Below are 20,408 nucleotides of genomic sequence, written 5' to 3'. Positions count from 1 at the left end.
GATTATCATAAATAAATTATTCGATCAAGCTTTACTTGCTTGACACTGGCTAATAAGTATGCGCAAACCGCTCGAAGCCATAATATAAGTATAGGAAAAAAAGTAAACTAGGCAATGGCGCCAAAATACCGACGTTCCACAGATTATTTTAATTACGTTTAATGCTCTTGACCAAACAGTGCTAAAACACCTCCTGGAAAAAAAAATCATAAAAAAAGAAAATTTAAACCTAGCACAAACAACAGTTAATTTTTTGTGGACTTTAAATAAAGTAGACAGAGTCCTTTTGAACAGTGAAAGCATAAAAACATAGGTATTCTTCGTTAAAAATCTAGTCTCTGTTAATTATGCAATTTCAACTCCAAGGATGACGAAAAGCGTCTCCAAAAATTCCTCCACAATTGCTCCATTTGGATGCATTGGTCAAGTTTCGGAGAAGGGTCGGCCTCGCGTCTTGAGCAACGCTCCTCAGTCGCGGCGCGCGCGCGAGTGGTGAACATGTTACATACAACTCTCTTTGGATTTCTTCTGCTGATATCTGCGCGCGAATATGGCTGCAGTATGGTCGAGATTAATGGTGAGTTTGTTTTGAATAACAATAGATTTTATGTAATTAAAGAGTTTATTTTTCACTTAACATAATTATGTACGAGTAATTTTACTTTTTCTTAAAATTAAGTTAACTGTAACACATAAAATACACGGACTACGTACGTAAAAATTGTAACTTAAGTTACAAGACTATTCAATAAATAAAAGCTATAATGAAAAATATACGTTTTTTAATACCAATTGATTGATCAATGCATTTTTTTTTTGAAATGATTGATCAATGCAATAATAGTTAGGTAAAGTAATTTTAGTCATGTTGGTTTTAGTCCAGCATTCAATTACATACCAATAAAGTTTCATCGTTCCTAAACTACATTAATACCAAACAATTAATCCGTCAATTTGATTCCAAGCGGTGCTTCCGAAATCCGCACGCGGCTATGCGCAGACGCCGCGGAAATGCAGCGGTTTCCGCGTGCACTTCATAGATCGCGTAACATAACCGCCGAAATAATTACTCGCTTTGTATTGTGGTATACACGGGGGAAATTTTATAACACGTTACGCTATTTGCAAGGTTTTGTTATATCTGAACTTACTTACTTCCCCGTGGAAATTCGCCGGGTAGGTTAAACCTACTAACCGGCGGTAAGCTATTATCTTGGGACATACGAGAATTAGTCCTAATAATCCCATTTAGCCGCTTCAGTGATATTACTGAATATAAAAATGTTTCTATCAAGGGCCCAAAAGATAAGGAGACATGTAAAGTGTCCCATAAGGCTTCCTTTTCTTTTTTTATTATTTACTATATTTTGACGTTCATAAGTGCCACTTGTGGTCTATACTGAATAAATATTTTTGATTTTGATTTCTTATTCCATAAATAATACTTTAATAGCTGTACAAAAAGTTTCTTTAATTCATCGTTATTCTGTTTTTCATCGGAGTTCTAAATTACCTAATTTAATTATGAAGGAAAAAGTAGGTATTACTTATGCTATAAGTAATTAAATTAGATTAGGTTTTTAAATGATAGAATGATGTGACATCGGTAATGTAACTTAATTTGACATCTTACAATTAATTTAAATTTCTTTGACATTTGCAATTCAAATTTTGTTCCCTGACATGTATTTATTGTATTGTTACTTGTTACTATCATGGTATATGAAAAACAACTATGAGTAAAATAAGTATTTTGAGTTGTAAAAATATGTAAAATCTAAGACCAAATGTAGCAATAACAATTAACATAACTTTAAGAACAAAAACCTTTGCACGTCGCGTGCGACAGAATATGCTGGAATTAACTAAATTAACACCAATCTAACCATGTTCTTGCAAATAAATGATTTTATTATTATTTATTATAAATTATTTATTTTCTTGAACTCTACAAAAAGCAGCAGGTTAGGTAAGAACATTACCTACCGAAATTAATTTACAGCAAATTATTATATTTTTAGCAAATTAAAGAAGAAATCAGTACCTATCTATCCAAAAAGTTATACTTGAGTGACTAAAAATTGCTTAATTATTACAAGATTTTCTTAAGTAGGTATTTATCGGCAATTTTCCTCTAATAAACATTAATTTAATAAGTTAACTTACTTAAGTTTACCTACTATTACAGACGTAATTCAAATAATTATAAGTAGGTAAGTATTATACGTAGGCGTAGGACTTAATACGTGCGTGTCCTACTTTGTACGTTCGAGTACCTCCACTACCGATTGTTATCCTTACTTGATCTATCAATGAAGGTATCGATGAATACAATCAACCGATGCCCGATGAGGCAGCGAACATTTGTGAACGTCAACTTATCGAAACCATGGTCAAATCATTCCGACCGGCTGGTTTCAAAATTAACTACATGTTTGGTGCAATCTCTGTTTTCTGTTTAACAGGTTACTTATTGCAAAAATGATTGAACTTTACCTTTAACCGATATTTCTGTTAAGTTTATTGGGTTCTCGTGTTTATTGACAAGATGATCCTTAAATGAAAAAGAAAAAGGATTTACCATTTACAACTGGTTGGAAGTTGTTTTTATTAATTAATTAAAATTTCATGACGTCACTTAGTTCATCGTAATTGTTTGGCAACTTAGTTGACAGCCGATTTTGTACAGGAAAAATATTGTTGAATCGGAAAAGTTTGGTACATGCGGGCTACTTTAGCTCTAGGGAACAATTTTTACTCAAAACAAAAAAACATAAGTATACAAATTTGATTTTTTGTCTGTTCTTCTTCTTCCGTTGGATTTTATCAGAGGTGAAATTGTAGAGAGCCTGCTTCAATAGAAGTTGCAGTATGGGACGAGGTGGAAATAGCCAGTCAATTTTCTGCCATCCTAGTCTCTTACCAGTTACACCGTGAGTTATTACACCCTGTATTTAAAGTCTGGTTCCCATTACAGCGACGACGTTCGCGGAGCTCCCGCCGCTGTTCGCATTGGACAGCTGGGCGCAGTGCCAGGGCGAAGGCGCCGTCTGGTGCATCGTGGATGCCGCCCTGGTGTCCGAGGAGCCTTCCGCGACCTTGAGTCTGTTACAAGTAAGATAACTTTTTTTTTAAATTATTAGCAACTAGCTTTTGCCCGCGGCTTCACCCGCTGGGTTATAAACAATAATACTGTAAAGTTTCCGTTCAGTAGTTTTTGCGTGAAAGAGTAACAAACATCCAGACATCCACATAAACTTTCGCATTTATAATATTAGTAGGAAGTAGGATTTGTATTGCACAAATTACTAATACTCCTGTTAGCCCCTCGGGTTAAGCTAAATAAGCTTGTGTTACGAGTGGGCTCACCACAATAGTCGAGCGGCGGTGGGATTTGAACCCGCGTTCCTCGGATCTCGAGTCGGCCAGTCCGAACGCTTTACCGTTCGCATATAGTGGCTTAACTTTGAAGCAACTACAAAGGAACTTGGCGGTCAAGCTGTAGATCCTGGCTACACAGGAGTTGCAGCGGTGGAAACGAGAGGTGGGAATAGTCCAGTACAAAGGAACTTTTACACTATTGGACTTGCCGAGAAAGTCCCTGATGGCCCTTGAACTCCTTGATGAACTTTCCTATAAAAATCAATTTTTGGTTTAACAAGTCTCAAATTAAGATTATCAGGTACCTACATAGATAAAGGTAAACCAGAAACCAGTAAATGAACCTTTAATTTATTAGCGTTAGCGTCAAAATATACCAGATAAGACTATTTGAAACTTAATCAGTGGGTCTAGACTAGGCAAAGTGCACATTAAAATCGCAAACCATTCGAAATATGGTCGAACTTGTCTAGGGGGGCAGGAATCAGTTAAACTGGTTCTATTATCTCATTTGTTCATCGCCACTCGTTTAACCTTTAAGATCCATATTTTTTCAAAGTTCAACCGTATAACGGCGTTAGGATCGTGTTTTTTTGGCTTCAGAAAAACTTAGTGATTAATATTTACTTTACCTTGATCGTGTGTTCAATGCATTAACGATTAAGAACCATTAAATACAAATCCATAATTACAAACACGGAAAAGACATTGAATGCATTTTTTACTATCTGATATTTTATTCGGAAATGAAGATGAGTCAAGTGATGAGGTAGAGTATTATTGATTGATTTATTTATAGCTTTATTTCGTTAAGAACTTAAGAAGTGCCAATAAGAAAAGCAAAAGCAGCAATAATTACGACCGGTAATGTACACTATGGCATGATGGGCTTTCCTTGACTCCCTCGTGAACTTTGAAGGTGGACCGGTGGCGATAGACGTTGAGTTACGGTGAGATCATTGTTGATTTACACGCTGACCTGCCACAAGGGATCATGGCCGATGCCACGGAATGTGACAGCCTTTCGAGTAAAAGGGATTTTCCCCCTTTCCAAAAGTACTTACTTAATGGATACATTGCATTGTGTGTATTTAAAAAGTTACAATTTATCAAAATCTGTCTTCCTTATATCTTGGAAACAAAACACTGTTGCACAATCATTATAGCAAAATGCAAATAATTTCAGATTTATATATACGCTACCAATATTTATTGTGTTAGAATTTATGAAAATATTTTAATGATGCAATCAATTAAGATTGATTAGAAAAAAAAAACTTCTTATTATAATGCAATCATTTCCGTACTGCCTATATCTAAAATCACCTAACTATTGAGTATTGAATTATTACTAGCTACTTACTTAGCTTATTTAAATTTATTGAAAACAAGTCTTGCATAAATCCTTTCATTGTTGGGTACTGTAGGAACACAAGTTTGAAAAACATTCACTAGGAAGTCCACGAAACTTGTCTTCGAGATGTCACGCAAAGGTGGGTGATGTCGTGCTCTCCACTGCTGGACAAAGGTCTCCCCCAAGATTTCCAGAACAGTCCTGCACTGCCCGTATCTAGGTGGTTCCGCGACCTTCATCACGGGACCTATTCCACCTCTCGTTCCCACCGCTGCAACTCCTATGTAGCCAGGATCTACAGCTTGACCGCCAATAAAACCCAACCAGTGAAGGTCAAGTTTGTCCCGGAGGAAAGTTAAACTGTCATTGGATCAGAACCTGACCTGAGTTAATCAGAAGAACATAGGAGAAGTTCGAAGTTCACGGGACCTATATCAATATAATTGACTTTTCTTATTGTTTTGTTGAAAATTGCTCCAGGAATACTCGCAAGAAACCCTGAAGCACTACAACAGGACGCTAGTGCACCGGGGCATGTGTGTGTCTCGTTGTGGGAGCGAGGACGACGGGCCGGAGCCCTGGAAGACGGCTGCTACGAACTGCATCAACCAGGATCTGGCCAAATATGGCCTGCAGGTAAATACAAACAGTGCTTGCTTTTGATCACGTGTTCACCCAAAGATTGCTACCTAAGATGTTTATGGTGCTGAATTAAAAAATAACAGAAGGGTGTTATTTACCATACATAAGAAAAAAGTAGGTAGGACCAGTAGGACTCTTAATTTGAATACCACGTCATCAGGATCTAAACTTTCCAGAAAAAAAATCGAAGCATTCCCTAATTAATTCTCTATCTCTACGAAGATTTAATTTTTGCAAGGGGCTCATCTCATTTGAAACACAATTAAAATCTTTTCTGAGTGATTCACAGAACTGACTGACTTCTGAAACTCAAAATTTTACCATTTTTAATATCTTAATTAAGTTTCCTGCTACCTTTACGATGTCGTCGGTCCACCTTGTAGGTGGACGTCCCACGCTGCGTTTTCCTGGACGCAGACCGCTGCCAATCGATCAACATGGAAAGCATTGGGGGAGGCCTATGTTCAGCAGTGGACGTCCTATGGCTGAAATGATGATGATTAAGTTACTTATTAGTATTTTAGCACACTGATCATTACATTAACATAAAACTAATCTGTAGCCCGCGCATCCTTGACCTTCTAGTAATGGCATTCTATGTTAGCTAGTACGGTCACCATAATGTATTGTACGCGATTGTGTGGCCCGCTTCAAGTCGGTCGTTTGTCATGGAGGCTCTAAGACCTCTATCGTTATTACTGCCAGCCTTAATGAAGGTCACAAGTAATAAGGCATTTCAAAAGTAATCAATATGAAGACCTTTAGACATAGTGAATAAGGTTTTTGATTGCTTCCTACTACTCTGGCTTACAAAAGACATCAACGACAAATTAGAGTCGCGTATTAAGCAGTATACGTGTGATAGTAGCTCTCTCTCGATCTTTAGGGATGTAATGGAATTGGATATGTAGTTTCGGTTATGGATACGTTACGTTAAGTATATTGGAATAATATTATACCGGTTTCGGTTACGGTTACGTATATCCATAACATCCCTGATTTAGATTTCGATTTCCAGGTGGAATACCAAATAAAAAATAACTACTTTGGTAGTTATTCCTACTTAGTTTGATAAGGAAATTACAGAGCCCCGATTACGGTAATTTTTAACGTCAACAATCCAGACACGCTTCTCGATTCGGCGATACGATTGGTCGTTCAACAGCGTACGTCAGCGGTTTTGACCAATCGTATCGCAGAATCAGAAACGCGTCTGGATTGTAGACGTTATAAAAGTTACTGTAATCGGGGCTCAGGTTTGCTTCCATCAATCTGATCAATCGAAAACTATGATGCACTCTGGATTCGATTGAGCAATGTACCTATGTCTGAGAGAGGTTCAGGTTCCGGAAATTTGGCAACAGGTGAACTCACAATCGTTTGCAATCTACCCGCTATCTATTATTGTGCTCCTACGCCTCTCTGTGTTCATCTTTTTTTGTGGTTCTCCTAAAAATAGATAGAGAAAAATAAGATTTTCCAACTTTTGAAGTAACTAATATGGAAAAGAAAGAAGACTATGACTGATCTAAAGCCTCCCATCCATTAGGGCGAGGTGTTATCAGTGGCGTTCTGCACGCGGCCGGCGCGCGAGGCGGGCGGCGGCGCGCGCGCATTCGCCGTGCTCTCCGTGGGACTATGCGCGCTCGTGCTGCTCGCTACCACGCTGCACGTGCTCGGCGAGCGATGCGCTAAGGTTGACGGTAAGGTTTGAAACAGTTAACTTTAACTCAAGATCAATAATGGCTTTATTTGTTTAGATTTGTGGTAGGGCAAGCTGTAAGATTCGGAATTGTCAACTTTAACTCAAGGTCAATAATGGCTTTATTTGTTTAGATTTGTGGTAGGGCAAGCAAGTATTTGTGACGTGTATAAGTGTCCTGTAAAGGGACACATATTGAAGAGAATTATATAACTAGTGCCTTAATATTTTCTGGCTTTTCACTTATTAGCTGCATGCACCGCACAATATTTGAAATCGTTCGCTGGCCATTTTGGCTCCAGGAGAATTTCACATGTTCTCTCCTGGGAAATCCTCGAACCAATGTTTCCCCATATATACTTAGGCATATAGAATGCCGGTTCTTTACAAAACTCTACATTTAAGTATTAAATTACCTACCTAATAAATGTCTACCCACATAGCAGTGCTACAAAGCAAACGTTTGGCAACTGATAGACGATATAGTAATATCCTCTCGTAATTGGTGGTCATGGCCAGTGATTTGTAATTCTGTGTTATTCTGTATTTAATAGAATGTTTTGATAGAAACATCTGCGCATCTTCCTCCTTAAAAAAATACAGTGCATCCGAACATAGAACCTCCTCCTTTTTTGAAGTCAGTTAAAAATACAAAACCAAGTTCAAGATTCATTTTAATATAGATACCCAAGTCCGATAAACCTTTAAAGACCGTGCTTTAAGATACCCTTATTTTTAACCATCAAACTATGTTAGTTACTTATCATCCCTTTACTTTTCTATTCCTCGAGACATGTTTGACAATTGCATTTCAAAGTTAATCAGAATGCAACGTTGTTATCATTGTTACAAAACAACACAGAAGAGGCAGCCCCAAACGTGATCGCACTAAAACAATCGGTCATTGGCTTCGGCCAGTCACGTGACTTTCATAGTGTTTTGTCAAATTATATCTTTTTGTGATTGCAAAGTTAAGATTTGGATAGTTTTATAAATAACCAACTCAATTATTTTTCTTCTAGAATACCTCTAGCTAGGTAGAAGGTGACGCATGGTGGTAATGCATGTAGTGACTTTACATAGTTTATATAGGTAGGTACTTAGTTAACGGTATAGTTAGTTTATCTAATTGTATTTCCTCTTTGTAAATAGATAGCTTAGTACTATTGTTTGTAGTAGCTGGTTGGTGAATGTACTCGTGCACATGACTCCTTGAAACAACAAAACCAACTAAGTAGCTCTACCCTTGACATAAAATAACATACCTTTAAGTAATCTACATTCACCGAATTTCATAAGTCAGCAAACATTTTTAATCAACTTTCCGTAAAAAAAATAATTTAATAACAAATGACTAAGAAAGGTTGCGTTCGGAAACTTACTAAGTAACTTTTTAATGCCCGGTGTGTTACTGGTTTTTTTTTACTCTACATCTTTTGTAGTGATATTGTTTTTTCAATCCCAGCAATCTTGCTTAGTTATGATTCTGCTGTTAATGTATCAAAGTAACGCAGACTGTCGTAGAGTATTTTTATTTGACCAAAAATAATGAGAAGATATAAACCGATACATGTAGCCGAATAACATGGTCACTAAATTGTCCTTAGTCAGAAATGTGAATTAACCAATTCCAGTAGAATCCCGATTATCCGGATCAATTAAAACCATGGGTATTTCGGATAATCAAAAATCCGGGTAATCGATTTCAAATTAAAATCAAACAATAATTAACTTTTTACATAAATTAAAGTTAGACCATTGGATGAATCTATTTCTTTTGACAATGAACCAAGACGACGTCCGTACCGTGTTACGGTGGCGGCGTGATGGGTCCCAGACCCTAAATCGGTAATTAGAACCGTGAAGAATGAGTTCGGATAATCGGATATCCGGATAATCGAGATTCTACTGTCATTTGATAAAATCGTAAGATAATCGAGACAGTTCAATCTCTTTTTCATTTAATTCTAACAGATCTTACTATTTGATATTAAGGTTACAGAATCCTTTTAAATGTTAAACTTATTTGATGGTAAAAAATCCAAACAAGAGTTTTGGCTTCGTCCCGGTTTCCGCAACTTATTGTTGCGAAGCGAGACGCTGGCCGTGACCCGCTGGTTGCCGCATGTCGTTTATCTGCGGTTTCGTAACCAAGCTTAGGTGTATTGCCCACATATCGGCTTTGGACAGATGGACGTTGGATGCAGTATGCTAAAAGAATCCTAGAAACGTGCTTTGAGATGAATTAATGACAGAATTACTGGAACAGGTTTGTCATGATACTTTTTTTGCGATAACAGTTGAATTCGCATCATTTGAGTTGTAAATATACAAAACACGTAAAATATGCAAATGTTGGGCAGTAAGCTCTATAATTGTTCTAACTGAACTGTAGAGCTAGTTTATTTATTGACTAGATACTGCCTGCGGTTTCGCCCACATAGGTTTCGGTCTGTAACAGAAAGCAAGCATTCGTTACATATTTTTTTAATAAATAATTGATGCCTTGATTGCAAAATGAATAAATTCCCCACTTTCATCTCCCATTTTACCTCCTTTATGTTTTATTTTTGCAACTGAGTAGGTAGTGTCCACTGTCCATCTCCAAGGTCAAAACTTTTAAAATGTCTTTTTAAAATGTAATAGTTAGGTAGAGTTACTGTCGTATTCTTTATATTAGTCTGTTCCTAAATACTGTAAATACTGTAATTACAAGATAGATACGTAATAAATACCTACATATCAACTACTGAAGCGTATCATGTAAACAATATTATCTAATAAATATTAAGTTTCCTATTAGGTTTAGCTTGAACGAATTAACCACTTAATTAATAAATTAATTATAATACTTAGTTTATTCGTCCAAGGTACTTAGGTTTCCAAACTTATAATGATTTAAGTAGGTATAAGTAGGTACATTTATCTAATTATAATCCATTTTTAGTAGTAACTGCTTTATATTTTCTTCTTCAAATCGTTGCGAATGTAAGCTCTTATTATATCAGCGTAGTTTGAATCGACTTCGAATCCTAACTTCAATGCGCGAGAGTTGTCAAACTTGGCGGGGAACGTGGCAACCATGCCGCTGATCATCTTGTCCTCCTCAAAGCGCACCAACGAGGCCACTGATTCTCCAGCCACAGTCTTCAAAGCATCCAGCATTTCTGCCACTGTCACGGTTATACCCGGCAAGTTCACCACGCGCCACGATCCCAAACCCGACGCGGGAACTATCGCAGCGTGAACTATATTCCTCACCACTTTCTCAGGACCCGTCAGCCACAACTTCAGACTAGAAGGAACAGGGCACACAGATTCTACGCCGTTCAACGGCTCCCGCACGATCCCACTGGCGAATGACGTCACTGCTTTATTGGCAACACCTGCGCGTACGCTGACAGTCGGCAGCCGGACTACTCGTCCATCGACGAAGCCTTTTCGAGAATAGTCATTGATCATCAACTCGCACATAGCCTTAGTTATCCCATAAGTGTTCTCGGGCATCAAAGCGGTCAAGTCGTCCAGAACTGGTGGTAGTTTTCCACCAAACACCCCACACGTGCTGGTGAACACGAATTTCATTTTTGGGGCTTTCGCTCGTGCTGCTTCGAGCAAGGAACTTGTTGCGTCGAAGTTAACTCTGAACCCCAAGTCGAAGTCGACCTCAGCATGGCCACTGACGATAGCTGCTAGATGGAAGAACACATCTACATCGGGACTGATCAGTTTGTCTGCAGCACCAGGTTCTGACAAGTCAATTTTAATATTCCTGACGCGTGGATCGTTCTTCGTTGGCGCAAAATTGTCGACCAGAATCAGCTCTTTTACGGGCAGTGGAGAATTATTGCTTAGAAGGAGATCTGCCAGTCGTGAGCCAAGAAAGCCGGCTGCTCCAGTCACTACCACCTTCATTTTAATGGGTCTTAGCGCAGGTCAAAATAAGACTAGTTTTCTACTGTATGGCTGGCTACCGACTAAATAATTATACAAATGAAATAATAACGATTAAGCAAACTTAGCAGTATGTTTATAGTTAAGAACGTTATCAGCTGCTTGATAACTGATGGTAAATATTACTTCTTATGTAATTCGCGTAATTCAGACAATTATTTAACACAAAACAATAATAAATTGTAACTATTTTTCAGATAAAATATGTACTCGTATTAAGAGTAATTAAATTTTTTGTTTACCAAATTTTTTCTTATTTTGAACAACAATAATGGCTCTTGACAAAAGGAGAGTTATGATACAATTTCATTTATTTATCCAAGTGCTGAGCGGTAAAAGCAAGGTCGGACAAATATAGTGCATATTTATATCGGGGACCACTTTTACCCGCATTTGGAGAGTTTCTCGAAATATCGAACACTCGATAAAATAATTCATTAAAAACTTTCTTCTTTGCCTGGCCCATTCCCATTTTATTAGGGGTCGGCCTTCCGTATCATGTGTCTCCAGGTGGCTGGGTCCTGGGTCGTCTCACAGTTGACTTGGGCCTCTTTAAGGTCCCTCTTTACTACTAATATTAATTAACTATAAACTTAAACAAATCAATTGGTTATTATTGCTTTCAGGTAACAAGTACCTGCTGGCGTTTTCCCTGAAGAAGAACTGGGCGATCCTCACGTACAACCGCACCAAGCCCCGAAGCGACCAGAGGATGAAGGATCTCACCGCCATGGAAGGGATTCGGTATGCCTACAACTAACTTACCTACTACAATATGAAAGATCTTTCCCGAAAACTATACCTATACGCAAAGCGTGTGTTGATAGTTTACTACAACTTTACCACATTATTATGTAATACAGTCTTTTCAGCATCTGTATCTCAGTTGTCTGAGAGAACAGTAGTAGGTATGCCTTTCAGGAAATGCTTATTTACCCATGACTTTTAGGTATTTTGCTACGGATGGTGAGGCCAGCATCTAATTCTAAACTAAATTATCTATCGTTTCTAATAAATTTTTTTGATGTCCCCAGGGTGCTTGGGATTCAGTGTGTCATATTTTCACACGTTCTTCTGGTCCATGTTTATTCCTACTCTGACAACCCGAACTACGTTGAGAAGGTAACAAATTAATTCAATACTCATAACAATCTGAAATTAACTAACATTGTATGTGGCTATCGCATTCGCAAATATTTGATTACACTTAGTGTTCGTCAGTTTTATCTTTTTACATTTTGATGATTTTTTGTTTTACATCTTGCTAGCATAATATTAGATTCTAATCTGACCAAAGTTTTTTTTAAAGCATGTACCTACCTAGGTATTACTAAATATTAATTTTGAAAATGAAACGTAAGCTAGTGACAGTTCTACTCACTTTATGATCGCCACTTGAATTTTCCTTATACCTACCTTCTTTATTTTTATTAAATTATTCTAAGCATTCCCTTGCAGATGTACGACCAGTTCGGCTGGCAAACGGTTCTGAACTCACCAGTGTGGCTGCAGACCTTCTTCTCCATGTCGGCGTTCCTCACCACGTATTCCGTACTCATCACCGTCGACAAGAGTCCCATCACCCTTGTCAAATGCGTCATGTCCGTCATCAACAGATACATCAGGTAAGAGATGAGGCCAGCTATTGTAATATCGTGCTTACGTCGGGGTATATTTACACTTGCTGTACATGCTTGAGCCTTTATTACCTTTTGTGCTTTTCGTTTGAGGTTATTCTTCTACCAGTATGTGATATTGAACTATTGCGGTCACCGCATTACGAATCCATCTGTTTACGTTTCTGAGATAGAGTAAGCCTTAGTCAAAAGCCAGTGAGCAATAAAAGATAATCTATCTAAAGCAAACTTTAAAGGGAAGTCGAACCTTAACTTCGATCTCCTTCTATGTTCTTCTGTTTAATTTCCTTGCGGGTCAAATGTCAGTTTAGCTGTCCCCCAGTAAACTTGACCTTCTGGTTGGATTTTTATTAGCGTCCAAGCTGTAAATCCTGGCTACACAGGAGTTGCAGCGGTTGAAACGAGACCTGGTAATAGACCCGTTATCTAAGCAACCTGCTGGCTGAGTGTTCCAGGTTAACCCCTGCTGCCGGCTACGCCCTATGGTTCACGATGACGTGGTACCCACTCATGGGGTCGGGCCCACTATGGGGCTGGCTGGTGGAGCGCGAGGCGGCCGACTGTTCCGAACGCTGGTGGTACCACATCCTGTACGCGCAGAACCATTTGTCGATGGGCAAGTTCTGCATGGGGCACACTTGGTGAGTCGAAGAACCTGATTTGATTGTATTCCTTATAAGGCTCTAGGGCACATGCTTAATTCTATTTAGGGCTTGCGCTTAACTGACTCGGCCTGAGGCATGAGAGAGGCATGGGAGGGTGTTTTTATGACGGTCAAACGTCAGCGAGACTTCACATCTCCATCAGATTTGTATGTTCTGTCACGTCATAATATGTCAATGTTACTCCTCCCGTGCCGCTTCCATACGTCAGGCACGCTAGCGCGTATACTAGCATACTAGCGTATGCCTATAGTAGATATTGCTTTGTTCATTACAATATCTCAAACGTTTTAGGTAGTACCGATTCAAAAGGAAGCTTATTTTTTATGTAGATTAGTGTCCGACCGAATGTTCGGTTTCGGTTTCGTTTTCGGTTGAGTTTCGTTAAAAACACGAGTTTCGGTTTAGTTTCGTTTTCGGCGGCAAACTTGCCGAAACTACGACCGAAACCGAATGTGCATTACGATCATAGTTTATACTTAATTTATAGTATTATACAATGTGTCCGGGCATGTAGTGATCGATATTTAAGGGAGTGATCTATGGTCAATTTTATCGATGAAAATACTTCAAAGGGGCTTGACCCATTTCTCAAAAAATTACAAGGTTTTAAGTTTTTAATTTTTAAAATTCACCTCTTCCTTCAAAAACAAGTGACTGCGTGGGCACCTTAACACTAATGAGCAAATATTTTATGTCATGCGATAGCTAATATAATGATCTATTAGTAAAATAGAAAACAGACACAAGTTTCATACATTTTAAGGGAGTAGGAATGGATTTAAGTAGAAAAAAACATGACTTTTTTCACTTCTTTTTCAGTTATTTTCCAACACAAGAAAAACCAGGTCGTTAAAGTATGTTTAATTTGCATTGTATTATTAGTATTTGAGCTATTCTACAAAACGAATGTAAATTCCAGTTCCATAGCGTAGCTAGTCATGTAGTCGGAGTAGGTTGTGCGATTCTTTCAGGCAGTGCATTTTCGCATTTCTTTATTTTTCCCTCAAAATATGAGCCTTGTAAGGAAGTTTCGGTTTCGGTTTCGGTTTCGGCCGAAATAGACACCGTTGCCGAAATTAGTTTTCGGTTTCGGTTTCGGTCGTAAAACTAGTTTCGGTCGGACACTAATGTAGATATATAGTTGAAATAATTCGATGAACCTATTCCTAACGCATTTATGTACACAGTATGATTTCCTGGAGAAGCTACAACAAACGAATTACCTATGGCTGGTTTTAGAGTCACGCTGACGCACGCTGACCGTCAGCGCTGACAGCCGAAATGTATGAAGCGTCGGCGCCGAGCGATCAGCGTCACTCAGGAACGTTCCCTTCAATTACATACATATTGATCTGTCAGCGCCGACGATCAGCGAGCGGTCAGAGCGATTCTAAAACCTGCCTATCCTTACATAAGAAACCTTTTGAAGACTGAAGATGACTTGCAGGTACTTGGCAGCGGATCTACAGCTCCACGCGATAGGTTTACTGGTGCTGCTGGTGATAGCTCGCTGGCGGCGCGCGGCCGCGCCGGTGCTGGCGATCCTGGTGCTGGGCTCCGCGCTCTCCGCCGGCCTCGTGTCCTACTTCTATGACGTCACGCCCATCGTCACGGACAGGCCCCTGAGTGAGTCCCTAACTAAGAAGTTCTTTACCAGTGCTGATGGTGATAGCTCGCTGGCTGCTGGCGATGCTGGTGCTGGGCTCAGCGCTCACCGCCGGCCTCGTGTCTTACTTCTATGACGTCACGCCCATCGTCACGGGGCAGGATCCTGAGTGAGTCCCTAACTAAGAAGTTCCTTACTAGTGCTGCTGGTGATAGCTCGCTGGCTGCTGGCGATCCTGGTGCTGGGCTCCGCGCTCACCGCCGGCCTCGTGTCCTACTTCTATGACGTCACGCCCATCGTCACGGGGCAGGCGCCCGAGTGAGTCCCTAACTAAGAAGTCCCTTACTAAAGCCTGGTCCGTGAGCACGTAGAATCCCGTCCAATGACCCCAAGCTACCCATCCTTATCGCTCGCACGTAATTATGTTGCTGTCGCGCTCGCACATTCACTGCGGGCGCGCGTCGCACAGTCGCGACAGCAATATAATTACGCGTGAGCGATAAGGATGGGTAGCTTGGGGGCATTGGACGGGATTCTACGTGCTCACGGACCAGGCTTTAGTGCTGCTGGTGACAGCTCGCTGGCTGCTGGCGATGCTGGTGCTGGGCTCCGCGCTCACCGCCGGCCTCGTGTCCTACTTCTATGACGTCACGCCCATCGTCACAGGGCAGGCCTCTGAGTGAGTCCTAAAATATAAAGATTTCCTTTGCTGCATTAATAATTGAATTGACTTTAGACTAGCTAGCTTATTTAAAATACATGAGTCTTGATACCTAATGATAATTTTGATAGCTTGTAGATTTCTTTACCTTCTTCTATAGTGTTTTCTTAATTTATGAGCTCCACAATATTAACCTTCGATGAATCCAGAAGCTCTAACTAAACAAAAGTGAGTCTCATTATCTTATCACGGCAACACAGTAATTACGCATTACGTAGATTCTATTGTAATTTTAAGAGTAAATCGATACCTAGTGTTTAGACAGAAAATACTTTTCTTCCAGCAGTTTCAATTATAACGAATCTCGAGGGCGTCCGCGGAAGACCAGCTTCTTCTCGACATGCCCTTTCGAGCATGTCACGATTAATTCTGAGCGCAAGTTTGTTTGCGTATTTCATCATCCTTATTTCAGCCATAGGACGTCCACTGCTGGCTGAACATAGGCCTCCCCCAATGATTTCCACATTGCGTTGGTAGCGGCTTGCATCCAGCGCCTTACTGCTACCATCTGTTAAGAAGGCGCTGGATGCACAGTATTTATTACCCACCATTTCTTTGTCCTGCATCTACTGTTCTAAATGTTCTGTATCAATAACGTTAAATCTATTTCAAATATCTCTTCCCAATGTTCCAGGTCTCTGCGCACCTGGTTTGCCGGGTCAAAAACCTTGATGCTGCTGTACCTACCAAGCTGGATGAACCTGGTGGGCTACGCGGCCGGCATGGCCACCGCCTTCGTCTACCACTACACGCAGGTCGAGGGCTACAAGCTCAACCAGAACAAGGTGCGTGAAAGAATCACTTGTGGCCAAACTTCAAGAATGGAGATGGTGCTGCCACTTTCATCGTTATCTGAAGTTTAAGGGTGCGAGTTATTGCACGATGAAAAAAAGAATTTCGGGTGTAAATGGAGACTTAGATGGATCTGAGTAGACTGACGTGTTTCTGAATTCATCATCATCATCATCATATCAGCCACAGGACGTCCACTGCTGAACATAGGCCTCCCCCAATGACTTCCACTGTTTCTGAATTAAATGTTTCTTCTTCCGTAAATGTTTCTGAATTAACCACCAGCAAATATAGTAAAGGCACAGAATAATAATAAGTACTACGTAAAGGATTTAAGATGGAATTAGCCATGAAAATATTTTATGTTACTTCCGGATGCTGCGTTTTCCGGTACGAACCCACAAGGCGGACTGACGACATCATAAAGGTAACAGGAAGGCGCTGGACGCAGGCCGCTACCAACCAGGCAACATAAAAAGCATTGGGGGAGGCCTATGTTAAGCAGTGGACGTCCTAAGGCTGAGATGATGATGATGATGATGATGACTTCTGGATGTGGAAATTGACCAGTCCAGAAGACTGGAAAGACTGACGTGTTAAGAAATAGAAAATCTGTCAGTATAAGTATTCCTCTGGCAGTCTATCTGTGCCAGTAAAAATTCAGAGACATCTAGTTGAGAGGTATCAAAAACCCTGTCAGTAAATGTTAATTGTAAATACTTTGCAGTGGTTCAACCTGTCATTCCACGCGGCCATTACCCTGGGCTCGTGCGTGGTGTTCGCGGGAGTAGTATTCCTTCGCGACGCGCCACCACCGCGCTGGGCCGCCGCGCTCTACGCTGCCCTTGATAGGACCCTGGTGGCGATGGCCTTCAACGTCTTCCTGCTGGGCTGCATCAGCAAGTGCAAGTGTGAGTGTATACTTACATTCTTTCTCTCTAGCTGCATCAGCAAATGCAAGTGTGAGTGTGCCGACATTGCTTCTCCTTAGGTATCCCGAGATAGAAGCGAGACAGAAAGCCGAGCAAGAACCTGTCCTGCTGGGATGCTTAAGCAAGTGCAAAAGTGTCTTTCTTTCCTCCATAGATGGGTACCTGGAGAGCCCCCGCGCTCTTCATTACTCTTGATAGGACTCTGGTAGCTGAGGCTTTCAACATCTTCCTGCTAGGTTGCTTCAGCATTGTGCAAGTATGAGTGTGTCTTCATTCCTAGAATAGACGGACTTTGCTCCTTCATAACTGAGCCACTGCGCTCTGCGCCCCCCTTGATAGGACACTGGTAGCAGCAGCCTTTAACGTCATCCTGCTGGGCTGCATCAGCAATGGGCCATCGTGCGTGTTTTGTTTTCGATGTAAAATCGCGTAGATGAACAAGCCTGATATGAGCTACAAGTTTGGGCTTTTCTTTTAAATTTAGCTGACTACCTACCTTATCTAATTCCTTAAAACCTTCCAGCCGGGCTCAAGGATATGCTGGAGTGGCGCGGGTTCCACTTCCTAGGCCGCGTGTCGTACTGCGTGTTCCTGGTGCACTTCATCGTGCTGCGGCTGACCGTCGCCGGCTCCACGCAGCTCGTGCATACCTCCATCTCCGCAATGGTGAGACTATAGTTCCAAAATACTGAACTGTCCTATCCATGACATTGACAGTGGGGCGCCACCGTCAATACCGGATCGCTGGTTCCGATTTTTGCCATGTTGGAAACCATATAGTTGAACGATGGTAGCGCCCCCCTGTCATTGAGCTTGGTGGGACAGTTCAGCGTGGGTCATCTATACTAAACCTTTGTTTGTCACCTGTCATCCGGAATGGAGGGAGGTCGAAGCTTTACTTCGAACTCCTCCTATGTTCTTCCGATTAATTTCGTTGCGGGTCCAATGACAGTTTAACTTTGACTGACAAACTTGACCTTTACTGGTTGGGTTTTTATGACGGTCAAGCTGTAGATCCTGGCTACACAGGAGTTGCAACGGTGGGAATAGTCCCGTTAATGGTGCGATTTGATGAGATCCTTTATTTCCATCTACCCCTTTCGAGCTTGCCACCGGATTGGTGGTTGGCACAAATAGGGTGTTTATTTACCACCCCCGGTGGTAAACGGCACCTATTTCTTTCCCTTCCCCTTCGTTATTTCTTATTATATCTTACGTCCTATCATAATGTTTGTTATATGTCGCAAAATGTGTCTGAGAGGACCCAGTTAGACCCATACGACGTACTATACTCGTTCTGACCTTCAGTTTTGGTCTTTATCAAATGAAGAGTTGCTTTACCCAGGCCTATGTACTCTACCTACAAGAATTGATAACCCCAACTGTAACTAATGTTTCACAGGGGACTCTCCTGATACCAATATAGTAAGATAGTCTAACAATGTCATGGATTATCAGTTAATGCATAAACAAACAACTTCTTCCTTCCAGATAAACCTGCTAATATCAGTAACAGTGCTATCCTACCTGGTGGCCATCCCATACTGCCTGGTCATCGAGCTGCCAGCCCTTCAATTGTGGAAGGCAATCTTCGAGGAGGACCGGACTGAGAGGAGGCCACAGGAACCCTCAAACCAGCCCGCACCAGCTATCAAGCCCTTAGACTTGGTAGCTAACATCAGAAGGAGGCAGGAGGTTTAAAGTTTAATTACTGTAAATAGAACAGGTGTGACTTCAGGAGTCCTTGGGTTAGCCTGCGCCTGCTATCAAGGAAGGAGGAGGCAGGAGGTTTAAAGTTTAAGTACTGTAAATAGGACAGAAGTGAGAGGAGGCTTCAGGACTCAGTGAACTAGCCCGCACCAGCTATCAAGCCCCTGGTCACTAACATCAGGAAGAGGCAGGAGGTTTAATATTTAAGTACTGTAAATAGAACAGGTGTGACTTCAGGAGTCCTTGAGTTAGCCTGCGCCTGCTATCAAGGAAGGAGGAGGCAGGAAGTTTAAAGTTTTAAGTACTGTAAATAGAACAGGAGTGAGAGGAGGCTTCAGGACTCAGTGAACTAGCCCGCACCAGCTATCAAGCCCTTGGACTTGGTCGCTAATATCAGGAGGCGACAGGAAGTTTAAAGTTTAAGTACTGTAAATAGAGCAGGAGTGAGGGGAGGCTTCAGGACTCAGTGAACTAGCCCGTACCTGCTATCAAGCCCCTGGACCTAACATAAGGAAGAGGCAGGAGGTTTAAAGTTTAAGTACTGTAAATAGAACAGGTGTGACTTCAGGATTCCTTGAGTTGGCCTGCGCCTGCTATCAAGGAAGGAGAAGACAGGAGGTTTAATATTTAAGTACTGTAAATAGAACACATGTGACTTCAGGCGTCCTTGGGTTAGCCTGCACCTGCTATCAAGGAAGGAGAAGGCAGGAGGTTTAATGTTTAAGTACTGTAAATAGAACAGGAGTGAGAGGAGGCTTCAGGACTCAGTGAACCAGCCCGCACTAACTATCAAGCCCTTGGACTTTGTAGCTAACATCAGGAGAGGACAGGAGGTTTAAAGTTGAAGTTAGCGATGTAGGAATTGTAACTTTATGCTGGAGGACAGACGATCCTTCTTTTGTTGCCTTTGATTGGTTAGATTTGAACAAATTCTTAAGGTACCTACAGTTACTCATGTTCAGGAACTAGCACGAAAGGATGCCACTATTATTAGCAATTGAAATATTGTTAATAATAACCATGCTCATTTCGAGTTGTTCGTCGAACAAGCTTGTTTGAAGTAACCATGGGCTTGTTTTAAGCATGTGTAACCCGTGCCGTATAACCGTACCTTTAAAGTTGTTTCTCGTTGATTATAGCCTTTTGATAATAGATGGCGTTAATGCGAGACAACATTTCGATATAATAATTGGTCTAATTGCTTTAGCAGGTATTCTCATAAAGACCCTGATAATAGTCGTCGCGAATGTTAAAGATGTGATAGTTCGAGTTATTATAAGGAAATTAGTTCATATTTTTGGCATCAAATAGT

At 40.7% G+C, this 20,408-nt stretch overlaps 2 protein-coding genes across 2 annotated transcripts; one reads left to right on the top strand and one right to left on the bottom strand.

Moving 5' to 3' along the window:
* The first annotated feature begins 484 nt into the window (after positions 1-484).
* Positions 485-19,506, top strand: LOC114364879 (nose resistant to fluoxetine protein 6). The gene is made up of 13 exons (XM_028321228.1): positions 485-577; positions 2,978-3,114; positions 5,216-5,371; positions 6,927-7,080; positions 11,660-11,777; positions 12,068-12,155; positions 12,492-12,658; positions 13,126-13,311; positions 14,783-14,965; positions 16,297-16,447; positions 17,182-17,365; positions 17,910-18,052; positions 18,878-19,506. The coding sequence occupies exons 1-13, from the start codon at positions 499-501 to the stop codon at positions 19,085-19,087; spliced, it is 1,956 nt and encodes a 651-aa protein (XP_028177029.1). The 5' UTR covers positions 485-498; the 3' UTR covers positions 19,088-19,506.
* On the bottom strand, positions 9,951-11,043 carry LOC114364878 (D-erythronate dehydrogenase-like). Its single transcript, XM_028321227.1, has one exon. The coding sequence runs from the start codon at positions 10,992-10,994 to the stop codon at positions 10,038-10,040; it is 957 nt and encodes a 318-aa protein (XP_028177028.1). The 5' UTR covers positions 10,995-11,043; the 3' UTR covers positions 9,951-10,037.
* Positions 19,507-20,408: the final 902 nt, after the last annotated feature.

This window comes from Ostrinia furnacalis, unplaced genomic scaffold (genome assembly GCF_004193835.3).
Source record: "Ostrinia furnacalis isolate ACB-3 unplaced genomic scaffold, ASM419383v2 OfSCF7481, whole genome shotgun sequence".
Lineage (NCBI taxonomy): Eukaryota > Metazoa > Arthropoda > Insecta > Lepidoptera > Crambidae > Ostrinia > Ostrinia furnacalis.
Note: the sequence above shows the minus strand (reverse complement) of the source record. Positions and strands in the feature narration are given on the sequence as shown.

Excerpts from the sequence above, each read along its gene's own strand:
- LOC114364878 (XM_028321227.1), bottom strand. The coding sequence starts at position 10,994 with ATGAAGGTGGTAGTGACTGGAGCAGCCGGCTTTCTTGGCTCACGACTG.
- LOC114364879 (XM_028321228.1), top strand. The coding sequence starts at position 499 with ATGTTACATACAACTCTCTTTGGATTTCTTCTGCTGATATCTGCGCGC. Across the intron at positions 12,156-12,491 it reads ACCCGAACTACGTTGAGAAG|ATGTACGACCAGTTCGGCTG; the intron begins GTAACAAATTAA and ends ATTCCCTTGCAG. Across the intron at positions 14,966-16,296 it reads ACGGACAGGCCCCTGAGTGA|GTCTCTGCGCACCTGGTTTG; the intron begins GTCCCTAACTAA and ends CCAATGTTCCAG.